This window comes from Hyaena hyaena, unplaced genomic scaffold, assembly GCF_003009895.1.
Source record: "Hyaena hyaena isolate Hyena2069 unplaced genomic scaffold, ASM300989v1 scaffold_341, whole genome shotgun sequence".
Classification (NCBI taxonomy): domain Eukaryota; kingdom Metazoa; phylum Chordata; class Mammalia; order Carnivora; family Hyaenidae; genus Hyaena; species Hyaena hyaena.
In genome coordinates this window covers 447,918-462,369 of record NW_024080973.1, presented here as the reverse complement: position 1 = coordinate 462,369, position 14,452 = coordinate 447,918, and the positions used below count along the sequence as shown (strand labels likewise).

Here is a 14,452-nt window from a genome sequence, read left to right as displayed (position 1 = left end):
TATTTCTAGGAGAGAGAGAGAGAGAGAGAGAGAGAGACAGCGTGAGCAGGGGAGGGTCAGAGAGAGAGGGAGTCACAGACTGAAACAGGCTCCAGGCTCCGAGCTGGCAGTCAGCACAGAGCCCGACGCGGGGCTCGAACCCACGAACTGCGAGATCATGACCTGAGCGAAAGTTGGACGCTTAACCAAGTAAGCCACTCAGGCGCCCCTCTCCAGGACCTTCTTGAGCTGTGGCTGTGGCTCCAGGGGAATACAGAGCCCCAGGCAGCTTAAGCACACCTGTGTCCGCGGGGCCCGGGGGAGAGCAGCCTGCACTTTCTGAGCCCTTCCGCCAGCAATGTGATTCCACAGGCTCTGAAGGCGTTAGCTGACCCTGACGTGGTCCCCGTGAGATAGACGCCCTTTGGCAGATGAGGAAGCCAGCCTGGAGGATCACAGCAATTCTAGAGAAGAGACTAAAAGGATCGGTGTGTGGCGGGACGGGTGAGTGGAATTTTCTTCTCTAGTTCTGGAACTGTGGCGGAGAGCATGCAGAGAGGGGCCAGTGTGAGGTGCCACCCGTGGGTACAGACACACCCACAGGGGACCGTCATCCCCTGGGGGACCACGCACTTCCACGGGGCTTGCTGAGAGGCGCCACAGTAGGTTCACCTGGTGCTGGGCCAGCAGGAAGGCCAGGTGGGGCCTGCAGTGAGCAAGACGGCATCTTCCCTTACCTGGCACCCCGTCCCTCTCCCGAAACAACAGGACACTGAGCCAAGAGGTGAAGTTCTTGTTTATTGTTGCAGCGACTCTTACAGACATTAGCGTTCAGTTAAATAAAGGAAGAGAACACATTAAATACATCACAACCCCCAAAACGGTACAGAGGAAAGGGAGGGCCGGGCCGGTGACCAGACTGTCAGGAAGTACATTCAGTGGGTGTGTGGTGCCAACATTCCAGGCTCACGTGTATATATATTTTATTTATATAATTTATATTTATATATAGAGATCATTGAGTTTTGCGTATACAAAGAACGATATTGTTACAAATACATACTCTACTTGTCCCAAGCTTTACAATAAGCTCTATTTCACCCTCTTTACAGGACAGTAGTACAAGTTCAGACTCTAGGGGCTGTGCTGGATATGTACAAGGAATTTCCTTCCCACGTGGTCCTCACGCAGTGCCGTGATGGAGGAGGGGCGAAGAATCCGGTCGTGTGCTCCAGACGGCCCAAACCAGGGAAGGCGGGGACAGACACGAAGCTCAAACCAGCCAGCGGCCTTGTAAGTGGGAGAGTAAACATATCTAGAAGGAGGTGGCCCTTGGTTGTAAACATTGGTAACAGCCACACCGCTGGGTCGAGGGACCCAAGAAGGGGCTCGTGGATGGGTTTTCGGCAGCGCGCAGATGGAGACGCTGGGTGCGGATGGGGGCCTGGGGGGGTGGGCAGGAGCGATGGGGGAGGTAGTCGTTGACTCTGGGACTCTCTGAGGCCGGTGCTGATGGGCAGAGGTTCGGTGTCCGGTGGCCCGTGGTGGGCTGCAGCCCCCGAGGAGCCCGCTCTGGTGAGGGAGTGGACTCCAGGCCTTGGTCTCGGGGGGTTCCCTCCTCTCGTGAGCCCAAGGCTGATGGTGGCTCCCTGAAGTGCTCCCACGTGAGAAGGCAGAGGCAGGATGTGTTCCAGTGCATCCTGGCTGGACCAGGAGGGGTAGCCGAATGTGAGACTCTGTCCCTGCAGCTGAGTCACCATCATGTCCCAGCCAAGCAGCAAGAGTGGCTTTGTGCCTGGGTCCTGTTTGGGAAGGCTGCTCTGTACATAGTGCTCCCCATCCCAGGGGGTAGGCGGATATTTACATATGTAACTATACATACTGGGATGTCAGGAAACCACCGTGTCCCATGGGGGTTTCAAAAACCGAGTTACTAACACTTAAGCCACCTTTGATTAACCAAGGGGGAGGGATCTCAACTCCCTGCGTCGGACGGGAGCCAGGCCCAGAACACACTGGAGCCCGGTGCACCTGTAGGGAACTCCGGGAACATGCGCTCTCTGGGTGTGAAGAGCCCCTTTGGGTACCACGAGGTATATGTGGTGGAGCAGTAACCTCATCCTCCTACACCATGTTGGTGTTCCAGGAGTACTTCCTAAATTCGTTTCTCCAGCACTGGCCCAACGTTCCAAGACTTGGGTGCCATAGCAGAACCTAGGTTTTCTCTCTCCCCTCTCCTTTGGGTGAAGATACTTAACTGTAATTACTGGCAGGCTACACAGGGATGTGCGAGTGGAGTTCCAGTCTGCTGGCCCCGTGGGACAGGCCTTGGGCAGGCTCTCTGAGCGGTCACCCTGGGACCAGGCAGCCACCAACCCCTCCCGTGACCTTCCCAGTCTCCTGACGCCTCCAGTACTGCCAGTAAGGCTTTGTTCCTCTTTTACCCACTCTTTTTGGCAGAGGAAAGATGGACACGTGACTTTTGAGTACCTGACTACATTGTGACACGCTACAGTCTGGTAAACTGAGAACCGGGGGCCATGATTCTGGCTGTGTGGTAGGCCACAGGTGGGGCTGGGCCTCAGAAGCAGCCCAGGGGTCCCGCCTGGCTCCCCTGGACTGGGCGCGGCCCCTTCTTTACGAGGGCTCCTACTACAGATGGACGGGCAGCACCGATGCATACGGGACTTGCGGCTTTCCGGGGGTACCGCACCGTCGTCTGGTAACAGCCTCGTGTTCCTATTTTATATATTCACGTGTCTCCCTCCCCGAGATCCCTCCATCCCACAAATAAATGCATAGCAGCCAACATGTGCTCCCCGAATTCCTATTTCCACAGACACAACATAAATATCCCAGGTGCAGAGAGCAGGGGCTCTATTAATATTACAAAATATATCAGTTTCTCTTCCCCCGTCTCTGCTGAGGTCAGAAACAGAACGAAACAAATAAACCCAAACCAACCCACAGCCACCTACATGAAAACAAAATGCTCTTTGGACCAAGAGTAAGTGAAAACTGGCTCAGAATAGGATCACGGAAACAACGCACAAACTGAGACAACCCACAAGGTGAGGCACCTGCGGAGAACACGGCACCCCCCCGCCCCCAATGCCCGTGCCCTCAGGCCCACCAGGCAGCAAGCTGACGTCGTCAGAACACACCCGGGGCTGCTTAGGCATCGTGTGAGGTCATTCTTGTCCCCTGGGTTTTGTGGTTTGTTACTATCCTGGCCTCTCCAATGGCACATCCTGCTGTGTGGCCCTGAGCAGAGAGGACAGCTGATCTTACCTCGGGCCAGGAAGCATGACCCCACTGCATCTGGGTCCTCCACGAGGGGAGCAGTCCGTCTTCCAAGACCCCCCAGGGCGGGTGCGGAGTGGGGGCACGAAGGGAGTCCACTGGGACTCTGAGCCAAGGCGGTGCTGGTGGGGCCAGGCGTCAGGCACAGAGGGGGCGTCTCTCTCTGGACAGGGCTGAGCGGCCCCTGGGGGCCTCACATGCCAGGGGAAGGGGCCTCGTAGGGAGGTGATGTGGGTTCTCCAGGGGCTCTGTGTGTCTCACTGGTGGTGGGAGGAGGCGAGAGCCCTCCATACACAAGCGAGACTGTATACGTACGTGTGTGGCAGAGAGGGAGGAAGGAATGACCTGCCCACGTCTATCTGATGGATGGTGACCTTGGCACAGCCTGAGGAAGCTGGGCTGCCCCCCGACCTGCTGAGCTCTCTGCACCAAGATGGCGCCCCGGTCCACGGCAGTCTCCCTTCTAGGGTGAGAAGGCTCACATTTGAGAACACAATTATGTCAAAACTAAAAGTAGCTGTAGAAGAGGCATAAGGTTGGCTCAGAAATTCTGGGTGGAGATGTGTGGCGCCCCGAGTCCACCGTGGTGGGCAGAGCAAACCCTTAACGACAGAGCTGGTCTCCGCGGACAGACTGTATTCCCGTACACTGACCCAAGAGCCAAGGCCAGCGGCTGGACTGTAGGCCCTGCTGACTCCGCCCCTTCACTGCCCCCAGGAGCACCTCGTGGGAGAGGGGAGGGCTCCCCCTGAGCAGGGAAGGTGCTCCCCGGGACCCCCAGGGGCCCCTTCAGGACACTCTGGGCCGATACCTGGTGGGGACTGGCTGCTCTCTATCCTCAAGGGCGTGCGTACAAAACTTTCCGGGCATTAAAAAAAAAAATGCAAACTGGAGACAGCGAGCAACGAAATCTGTGGATTCTCCTCCTCCCGTGTAGAACCGGTGCTGGGTGTGAGAGGGAAAGTCTCAGTGGGCACACAGATGCAGCACGAGAAACACACCACGAGTGAGGACAGTCCTCCATGCAAGCCGCCAGGCAGGCGGGCGCGGCCTCAGATGTAAACGGGCTGCTCCTGGGCTGTTAGCAGTCTGTACATGGCGGCCGGCATCGTCTTCATGTGGATCTGAGGGCAGGAGCGTGCGTCAGTGGGCCGGAGGCTGCGGGGGTGTGTGTGTGGCCCCCCACTGCCCTGTGGGTGTGGGCATGGCCCCCCATTGTGGGGGGAAGCACCTCTAACCACGGCTGGGGGGTTGAATAGCTCCCCCCACCATCCCCAGGGACCTGACCTCGGAGGCCTCCAGCAAGAGAGGAATCCACCGGCTTTCTAAACCATGTGGGGCTGGGGGGGTGGGGGGGGCAGTGAAAACCGGGGAAGCTTTGTTTTCCCAGCCAATGCAGAAGGCGCAGACCCCTTAAAACCTAAGTAGAGTGGCCGCAGGATGGGCCGGCTCCTGCCTCCTCCTCCCCGAGCGGGGCAGGAGGCGGGCCCTGGGCAGCCGTGGCCACCAGGGGCGGCTGGACCAGAGACGCCCCCGGACGCCGCTCCATCTATCAGACTTCAGTCCGAGACTTCCACGTCCCGGCGCCTGTGGTGACATTAACTGGAAAAATGGACAGAACTTGGGCGGCCGGGGTGGGGTGGGGGGGGAGCCACACGAATGCGTCACAGTTGGAAAGAAAAGGGGAGCAAATAATGCAGAGGAGACTGGGTGCTGTTTCCAGGAGCTGCTCGGCCGCTAGGCGACGCCGGGCCTGAGCATGACGGTTCTGCTCGTCGAGCAGGGTTTTGGCTGCGAGCATGAGGCTGGGGTCGCCGGGTCCCCCCCACCCCGGCCCTGCCCCAGCACCCCTCCTACCTCCCCCACCGACGAGGCCGGGGTCACCGGGGGCCCCCCCGCCCTGCCCCAGCGCCCCTACCTCCCCCACCGACGAGGCCGGGGTCACCGGAGCCCCCCCACCCTGCCCCCGTGCCCTTCCTACCTCCCCCACCGCATTGGAGAGGATGTGGACGATCTTCTCGTGCGGTGTGGCCACCACGCTCTGCCCGTTGATCTCAATGATCCGATGTCCCACGCGGACGCCACCCCTTTCGGCTATGCCCCCTCGCATGAGGCTGCAGATCTGTCGGAGCCCAAGGCCACATGCTTACCCCACATGGCAGGGCCGCGTGCTGGGGAGCGGGGTGGAGACGGGACCGTCTTTCCTGGACCCCCTGCCCAGCGGTCTCCAAGGTCACTTGGGGGCATTTCAATCTCTTGCTTGCTTTTCGCAAGAGCCAGGGCCCGGGGGCACAGAGGGCCGCACAGGGGATGGAGCACCTCACGAGATGTCACGCACACGGAGTTCTGACTGCCTGTCATCCCAGCCGGGCCCCGGGGCACAGAGCTGTTGCGGACTGTCACCAAGTTCAACAGTTTCAAACTCTCAGCCCATGTAACACAGGCGAATAGGATGCCCACATCCGCCGCTGGGACCCAGACATCCAACTCTACGATCCGCAGCCTGCTTTTCAGGGTCACAGTTATGTGAGGCACACCCCCCTTGGGGTTCCCCAAGTGTGGCCGGCCGGGACTGGCTCCTTTCGACCCTCTCCACTCAGCAGCCCATGCTCAAACTCACTCCCCCCGGAAAGGACAACGGGGCTGGGTTTCGTCCCTGTGCAGCTGGGCATCGGGGAGTGCAGAAGCCGCCGGCCGGTGGCCGTGAGCTCTCGGAGCGTGGAGGGCTCGGGCTCAGCCCTGCAGCGTAAGGCCACCCCGACTTCACACACAGCATTAGCCTTTCTCCAAAACAGTACGTTCTGAATTCACAAAGATGGCATTTCACACCAGATCGTGTGCCTTCTAAGCCCACGCGGACAAAAGCGCGGCATCGTGTGGCAACGCGCTAGCTGGGTCTGAGTATGTGGACCCCGTGGCGCCCTCCGCCCCAGGCACCCTGGGGTCAGGACGCTCCTGAGGTTCCTTCCAAGCTCGAAACAACACCGAGGGACCCACCGCTGTTCCGCAACAACTCTTTGTTCATATCCGAATAATTTTAAAATCATTTGAACATGGACAATGCAAACAAGAAAATGTCGGCAGATAAAAACAGGCATCTGCCGAAATGTAAGTAACAACCCTGGCCCCCTTCCTAGGAGGGAAATGAGGCCGCCAAGGTCCCAGGGACAGATGAAGGGGCTGGATGTTTCCATTCCAACTGGGAACTTCAATGGTATTTCTAAACCTTGAAACAGACTTGGAATAAAATTGGAAAAACCCACCCCTCTTAATTAAGATGTTCAAGGGGGAAAAGCATAGGGTTCTTCAATCTGGGAAGATAAAGGGAAAGAGAGGGAGGGCACATCCTAAACCTAAAAATTCAAGGTCGCAGACAAAGAACAGGACCGTCATCACAGCCCACAATTGCTGAGTCCAGAACAAGGCAAACTAGGACAGAAAAGGGAGTAATACTAAGTGTGGAGTTTCGGTTTGGGATGAAAAAGTTCTAGAAAGAGCTAGTGGTGATGGTTGTAACTACTCTGTGAATGCACTTAATGCCACACAACTGTATGCTTAAAAATAGTTTAAATGGAGACGCCTGGGTGGCTCAGTCGGTTAAGCATCCGACTTTGCCTCAGGTCATGATTTCACGGTTCGTGGGTTCGAGCCCTGTGTCAGGCTCTGTGCGGTCAGCATGGAGCCTGCTCCAGATCCTCTGTTCCCCATTCCCTCTACTCCTACCCCTCTGGCTCTCTTTCAAAAATAAACATTTTTTAAAAAATGGTTGAAATGGTAAATTTAACGCTGTGTAAATTTTACTGCAACAAAGAAGGAAGTATTGTTTCAAGGCAGACATCCAAGTGATGAAAATACTCTTCATCCCTACAGTGCAATTCAGGCTAAAAGGGCAAGGCAGAGGGGCACCTGGGTGGCTCAGTAGGTGGAGCACCCGACTTCGGCTCAGATCATGATCTCACTGTTTGTGGGTTCAAGCCCCACGTTGGGCTCTTTGCTGACAGCTCAGAGCCTGAAGCCTGCTTCAGATTCTGTGTCTCCCTCTCTTTCTCAGCTCCTCCCCTCCTCATTCATTTTCTCTCTCTCAAAAGTGAATAAACGTTAAGAAAAAATAAAAAGACAAGGCAGAGGACATTCATCATCACAGCCGTGGGGGCCGGGCTCTCTGCCTGCGCTATGTCCTACAATCACCGGGGAGCCCGCCCAGTCCAGCCCTGGCGCTGCACACCCCAGGTGGGGGGCTGAGCGGCTCTACAGGGGCTGACGCATGTAGCCCCTGGGGCCGGAGGGGAAGGACCCTCTTGGTGGCACATCCCAGACTACCTTGAGTTGGCAGCTGGGAGGCTGACCCTGGTACCATCACAAAGAGATTCGGGGCCAGGGCTCCGGGAGCTACCTTTGTCTTCTCCTGTGCAAGGGCACAGGATTCTCGGTCCCCAGAGGTAAGCGGGGCCAGCCCTCACCCACTCCTCCCTATCCTTGCTGAGTTGGCTCAGGGAAATGAGTGGCTTTACAAAAATAAAACTTGGGGCACCCGGGTGGCTCAGTCAGTTAAGCCTCTGACTTCAGCTCAGATCATGATTTTGTGGTTTGGGAGTTTGAGCCCTGCGTCAGGCTCTGTGCTGACAGCTCAGAGCCTGGAGCCTGCTTCAGATTCTGTGTCTCCCTCTCGCTCTGTGCCCCTCTCCTGCTCATGCTCTGTCTCTCTCTCGAAAATAAATGTTAAAGAAGTTAAAAATAAAAATTAAAAAATGAAGACCGTGCCACGGTTTAATTTGTCAGATGTTTGGAATACAGTGTGGAGCCCTACTTACGATTCCATTCTGGACACTGAAACCCAGCTGGTAGCGAAGGTCGGGTCTCCTGATCAATACGGTGGTCACTGGAGGGCACCTCACGATGTTCAGCTTCACCCGGGGCTGGTTCTTCAAGCCCTGAAACGTGAATGGAGCAGGGTGGATATGGTGACCAGAGAGGCGGGCAGATCTAAGCAGACAGCACTGAAGGCCAATGGAGTCCCAGGGAGTCCCAAGGAACCTTCTGTTATTTCTCAGACTCACGAAGCAGACCCACGTATAGGCTGACAGTGCCCAAGCAGGGACAACCTGATGCTAGAATGTACCAACTCAAGGCCCAAGAGCTCATCTGCCTCTCACCCCTGTGGCCAGTGTGCTCTGTGAGAGCACAGGGCTTATGGGAGACCTGGGGGACCTGCTGACCACTCAGCCACTCTGTGTCGGCACCCTACCCTCGCGGTCCATCAAAACCCGTCCTGACGATGAGCCACCTGTGACTGAGCACGGACTCTGGCCACCCACGGGAGCTGTCTCTTTCAGTCTCCTTGACAAACTGCAGCTCTAACTATGTCCATTTTACAGAAGAGGAAACTGAGGCTCAGAGTTCACCCGCAGCGGGATCCAACCCCACATCTGTTCTGTTTTCAAAACCAAGCATTTTGCCTACACCACGATCCCCATACAGACAGCGGGAAAGCGTGTATCATTCATGAGGAAGGAAGGGTTGCTCAACAAAGAAACCAGGCAGAGCAATAAAAGAATGAATCGGTGCCACCAAATCGGCTATCCTGGCCTTGCGTGGGGCCCTGCTTTCAGCTTGCCTTCCCACCTGGCTGAGTCCAGGGCTCCTGACGCCTGGCTTCCCGCTGCCTTGGACGGATTGCAGTTGGTCCTCTCAGTGTCTGCGTTTTGATGGGGCTCATTTTAACTCCCCACCTGCAGCATCTCTACCCGTCCCCTGGGCGTTCTGAACCGCTCTGTTTTCTGCGGGATCAGAGCCTCCCAGGGGCTGCCATCTGGGCCACGGTGACTCGGTGCACACACACAGGCAGCCTTCGCCGGCCACTCTCTGTGGTTTCTGGAAGATCTCTGGGCAACTTCTCTGGTTCACAAAGCGAGGATGTCGAAGGGGAGCAGCAGGTGAGCAGAGCACAGTTCTCCCCGGGGAAGAGTCCGCCAGGGACCGGCCTCCCGCACAAGGCAGGCCCGCTGCCCATGCGCACAGGGACCCCCAGCGCTCGGCTGCGTCAAAGCCGTGTTCCGCTCTGCCGCCGGGTGTCCTCGACGCTCCGCCCCTCCCTTCCTCCACCTGTGTCTCCTCATCACCCGGACAAGCAGTGGGTGGCACCTGGAGCTCCCCACCAGCGCTAGTTCTGAGTTTTCTGCTTTCCACGCATCCCTCTCTCCTCAGCGAATCTGCCAACAGCACCACGTCTCGACCATTATGCTTAAAAACACCCGTTTCTGCTCAGGTCATGATCTCACAGTTGGTGAGATGGAGCCCCACCTCGGGCTCTATGCGGACAGCGCAGATCCTGCTTGGGATTCTCGCCTGCTCTCTGCCCCTCACCCACTTATTCCCTCTCTCTCTCTCAAAATAAACATTTGAAAAATATTAATAAAAAAACCACACCTATTCCTAAAATAAAAAATAGGTGTCTTTCAAGAGGGTGGTGCTCAGATATTAATGCGCAGTTAACCTTTGAACAACGCAGGGGTCAGGGGTGCTGACCTTCCCCCCAAAGCTGTGTAGTTGAAAATTCACGTATAACTTTTGAGTCTCCTGAAACTTAACGACTAACAGCCTACTGTGACCAGAAGCCTTACCGATCACATTAACAACGTGTATTTTGTATACGTTATTATACACTGTGTTGTTACAACAAAGGAAGCAAGAGAAAAAGGAAAGGTTATTAGGAAAATCACAAGAAAGAGAAAATACATTCCAGTACTGTGCCGTTATTGAAAAACACCTGTGATAAATGAGCCCGTGTAATTCAAACCCCTGTTGCTCAAGGTCAGCTGCGTTTCTCTCTCCCTCCAGTGGCTCCTCCTTCTCATGCACTTAACTAGTCACTATTTACGGACCACTCGCAGAGTGCCAAGGCTCGTGTGGGCGGGCACTGGGGAGGGTTGCAGGCCCACGCAGGGCATCCGGGGGCTGGGGCCCCTCCTCCCCGCCCCCCACCATCACACACCAGGAGACCAGGGGTTTGTTGGAACCAGAAGGAAGTATGCCCAAAGACCGGAGCACACAGAATCCCAGCTTCAGACAAAAGCCACCAGCTCTGAATCTTACACCTGTTCACGGCTGGGATGAGGCAGGCATGCGTGTGAGGCTCAGGGAAGCCTTCAGAAAGCGCGCCCTGAGAAGCCAGAGAATGACTTCTATTTTCTCAATAACCTAAAAAAAAAGTTCACACAGCTCTGGTGGGTTCCTCTTGTGTGTGTGTGAATTGGTTTAAGAGGCCTGATTTGTCCTTCAGTGAATGAATTTCTATACTGGGGAAATGTGCTGGAAGATGAGGCTTAAAGAGATGCCAATTTGGAGTGGCCAGAGCCCGCATTTGCTCCGCTGTTCCTCATCAGTGCTCCAAGCTGGGTCCCATTAGGTTGGATTTCTGAGCTGCCATTTGAGAGGAGACGCCAGTTAAATAAGCGGTCATTCTGCCCCCACGACAGCAGTGGAATGGTAGCAAATTAAGAAATACCATGGGACGGGAGGGGAAGGGAGGGGAGAGAAGCCAGAATGGTTTCTATGGTAACAGGAAAGCAGGACCATGATGCTGTGGAAGGAAGAGGAAAGCGGTGCTCTACTTTAAAAGAGAAAAAAAATAATCAGGAGACCAGAACAAGAGGCAATGAGGAGGCCGCCTGCGAGCCCGCTTTGCCTACCAACACTTACGCCTTAGGCCTTAGGAATGACAGGAAAAACAGGTGCTCGAGAAGACAGCAATGAAAACGATTCGATACCTGTAACTCTCTTCTAGAAAGGTCTTCTATTTTCCTATAACTGGGCGGGGCGGGGGAAGGTCAACATGCATTAAAGTGGCAAGACACAGAATACGTGGTTTAGACCCCTGATTCTCAAAGGGCTTTGGAAGCGCCTGCGAGCGTGCTGACAGAGAATCCCACCGCACACACGTGCAATCTGCATTTCAGCAACAGCCCCGGGGCTTTCACATCGGTTTTCCAACCCGTGATCTATCAGGATGAGAGGTGCTTGCTAAACTCATTGCAAGGTGCACTCGGCACAAGAGTGAAATGGGAGCTACTGACCAGAAGCCCTGAAAAAGTCCAGAATATTCCCCAGCACTGGCCCACTGGGTGGAGTGCGGCAGTGGGCACAGGTGCTTAGGTGGAGGCAAAAGAGCTACGTTGCCTCAGGACTTTTATTCATTTAAAAAATTTTAAAAGACAAGGGGTGCAAGCGAGCCATGGGCAGAGAGTAAGAGAGAGAGAGAGAGAGAAGCAGGGCTTACCCGACTGAGGCACCCAGATATCCTTGTCTGGGGAATTTAAAGTTTTTTAATGTTTATTTATTTTTGAGAGACAGAGATAGAGACAGTATGAGTGGGGGAGGGGCAGAGAGAGAAGGAGACACAGAATCTGAAGCAGCTCCAGGCTCTGAGCTGTCAGCACAGAGCCGGATGCGGGGCTCGAACCCACAAACTGTGAGATCATGACCTGAGCCGAAGTTGGACACTTAACCCAAGTGAGCCACCCAGGTGCCCCTAGGGAATTTTAAAACAGTATTACCACCCACTGAAAGTCTTCATTTGGTGCTAGCAATTCTAGCTGAAGTCAGTGGTAAAATTCTCCTCCGAGCCAGCGTGGACCACTCACATCTCTTTGCTTGGTGAGGCAGCACATCCCACAGCACCGAGGATGGCGGGCTGTGTCCTAGCTGGGCCTGCTGGCTATGTCCTTGTCTGAAGGCAGCCATGGAGGGACTGGTTTTCCTGCTCTGCATCTTTAGCACCGATGTCTCTTTCATCACCATGTGGCCTTTGAATTCTCTGACTCCACAGAGACTCCATTTATAGACATCAGAGATGAGCTCCCGGTGCAAACAACCCGTTTCCCCTTGAGAAGTTGCTTCGATGGTGCCCTGACTGCTCGCGGAGCAAGCTCTGTGTCCACACCTCAATGTGTGGTCCAGTGGAGAGAAGACGAGTCCCTCTGTGGTCCCTGGGCCTGGCACTGGCCTGTGCCCTCAGCCTCCCTCATCTGGTCTGCCTCCTGAGATCTGCATGGAGCCATCCACAGGAGGAGCCTGTGCAGGTCGTCTGCACCCTTGGCGTCTCTGATGGCTTGTCTGTAAACCAAGCGCCCATGAGGGAGGGGGCTGCTGTTGCAGGGAGGCAACGAAGTGGCCAGGCGCTGCCTAGCAGGTGCGTAATGGGCACAGGCAGGAAGCCTCAGAAACGCTTATTCTCGCCTTCTTCTGACTCCTCTTCCCGAACATCTGCAGACCCAGACCACTCTCCGTGCTCCCTCACCTGCCTCCCTCCCTCTGAGCGGATCTCTTCCCCGCACCTCTGAACTCTTGCCTTTGCAATTGGGCTCCCTCTCCGCTGTGGGGCTGGGGGTCTGGCAGCATCTGCACCTCCACCCACGAGACGTTACAGCCTCTCTTCCCCTAGTTCTCTCCACCACCATGTCTCCAGACACCACCTCGCTTCTCCTCGGGAAGGAGGTGTGTGTCAAGATCCTCGGCTGAGAACCACTGCCTCAGGGGCTGAGTGATATCAGGGTGGCTGAGGGACCTGGCTTCACCACCGACAATGATCACAGCACCATCCTGTGCCTCAGTTTCCTTACTTGTCCATTGGGCATGACAACAGTACCTACCCTACAGAAGGCGGCCATGAGGGCTCCATGAGCAAACGTGCACATTCTCAGAACGGTGCCAGCGGACAGCACTCAGTCGCCATTGGCTATTCGTTCTTTCCCTCCATCTCCCCGGTCAGACCAAGTTCCTGGGTGCAGACTGATCTGACGTATCTCTGGTCCCCGCCTGCCCCTCAGGGGGCTTCACGCATGCACAGTGTTGAATAAGTCATTTGCTCACTAGTATGAAAGGCTATCCATGAACCTTGACACGTGTGAGGGAGTTACCAAATGTGGGTGGATCCCATGTGCCCACTCCCGGTGCCAGCCCCCAGCCCTCTCCACGGTAGCAGTCCATCACAGCAGCCTTCCCTGGCTGTGCTCAGGCTGGTCGCCACCGCTGCAAAGCCAGCCCAGTGCCCATCCATTCAGACAGCAGCTCCAGTAGCCTGGATCCCTTTAGGTTACCCATCCGCCTCGATCCGACTCCTCTTTCCAAGTCCACCTTAAAAATCAAAAAATTCTCCTCCCTCCGCAGGCGGCATTTCACCTCTCTGTTGCTACGAGGGCCCACGAACCCTTTCAATGATAGATTATCCTCCACATGCCTGCTGATACGCCGCTTCTCCAAAGTGCAGCTCCGCCTAACGGAGGCCCAATTAAACATGGCTGAGCGAGGGGCGCCTGGGTGGCTCAGTAAGTGTCTGACTTCGGCTCAGGTCATGATCTCATGGTTCATGGGTTCGAGCCCCTCATCGGGTTCTGTGCTGACAGCTCAGAGCCTGGAGCCTGCTTCAGATTCTGTGTCTCCCTTTCTCTGCCCCTCCCCTACTTGCGTGCACTCGCATGCTCTCTCTCTCTCTCTCAAAAATAAACATTAAAAAAAAATTTTTAAAAGCATGTCCGAGTGACTACGCATGTTCAAGTTAGGGTCTTTTATATATGTGTTTGTATATATATATATATTTATATATGTGTTTGTGTGTATGTATATATTTATATATGTGTTTGTATACATATATTTATATAGGTGTTTGCATATATATATTTATATATGTATATTTATATATTTTAAAGTAAGCTCTACACCCAGAATGGGGCTGGAACTCAGTATCCTGAGACCAAGAGTCACATGCTGTACCGACAGAGCCAGCCAAGCGCCCCAAGGTTCTTTAATCTTTAATGTATGTTAGGAAGGGGGAGAATTTATTTAAGTGTAAAATGTAACAAAAAGAAAGTAAATGAGGCCAAAGAGGACTATTTGTTCTCTGGGTATGATAATCTCTGAGGAATCAGAATATATCTGTTTCATTAAAAACGAAGAGGTCCCCCTCTCTGTGTCCTATACACTTACCTTCACTTCCACCCTCTGACTGCCCAGCCCTGGATGTTGGCTTTTGTGATTTTGTTTCAAATAAACTAGTCTAGGGGTGCCTGGGTGGCTTAGTCGGTTAAGTGTCCGACTTTCGCTTAGGTCATGATCTCGCGGTTCGTGGGTTCGAGCCCCGCGTCGGGCTCTGTGCTGACTGCCAGCTCAGAGCCTG

At 54.9% G+C, this 14,452-nt stretch overlaps 1 protein-coding gene and 1 long non-coding RNA gene across 5 annotated transcripts in view; one reads left to right on the top strand and one right to left on the bottom strand.

Annotated features, from left to right (window-relative positions):
- LOC120243408 overlaps positions 1–1,174 on the top strand; it is a 16,386-nt gene extending 15,212 nt beyond the window's left edge. For both annotated transcript variants that reach the window (XR_005531305.1, XR_005531304.1), the window contains exons 5-6: positions 352–483; positions 1,092–1,174. This is a non-coding gene — a long non-coding RNA (uncharacterized LOC120243408). The remainder of the gene's footprint in view (positions 1–351; positions 484–1,091) is intronic.
- Positions 757–14,452, bottom strand: part of APBA1 (amyloid beta precursor protein binding family A member 1) — a 211,777-nt gene continuing 198,081 nt past the window's right edge. For all 3 annotated transcript variants that reach the window (XM_039249534.1, XM_039249535.1, XM_039249537.1), the window contains 3 exons: positions 8,094–8,213; positions 5,264–5,404; positions 757–4,406 (listed from right to left, as the gene is read on the bottom strand). In XM_039249534.1, coding sequence (XP_039105465.1) covers positions 4,335–4,406; positions 5,264–5,404; positions 8,094–8,213 — 333 coding nt within the window. In that variant the 3' untranslated portion in view covers positions 757–4,334. The remainder of the gene's footprint in view (positions 4,407–5,263; positions 5,405–8,093; positions 8,214–14,452) is intronic.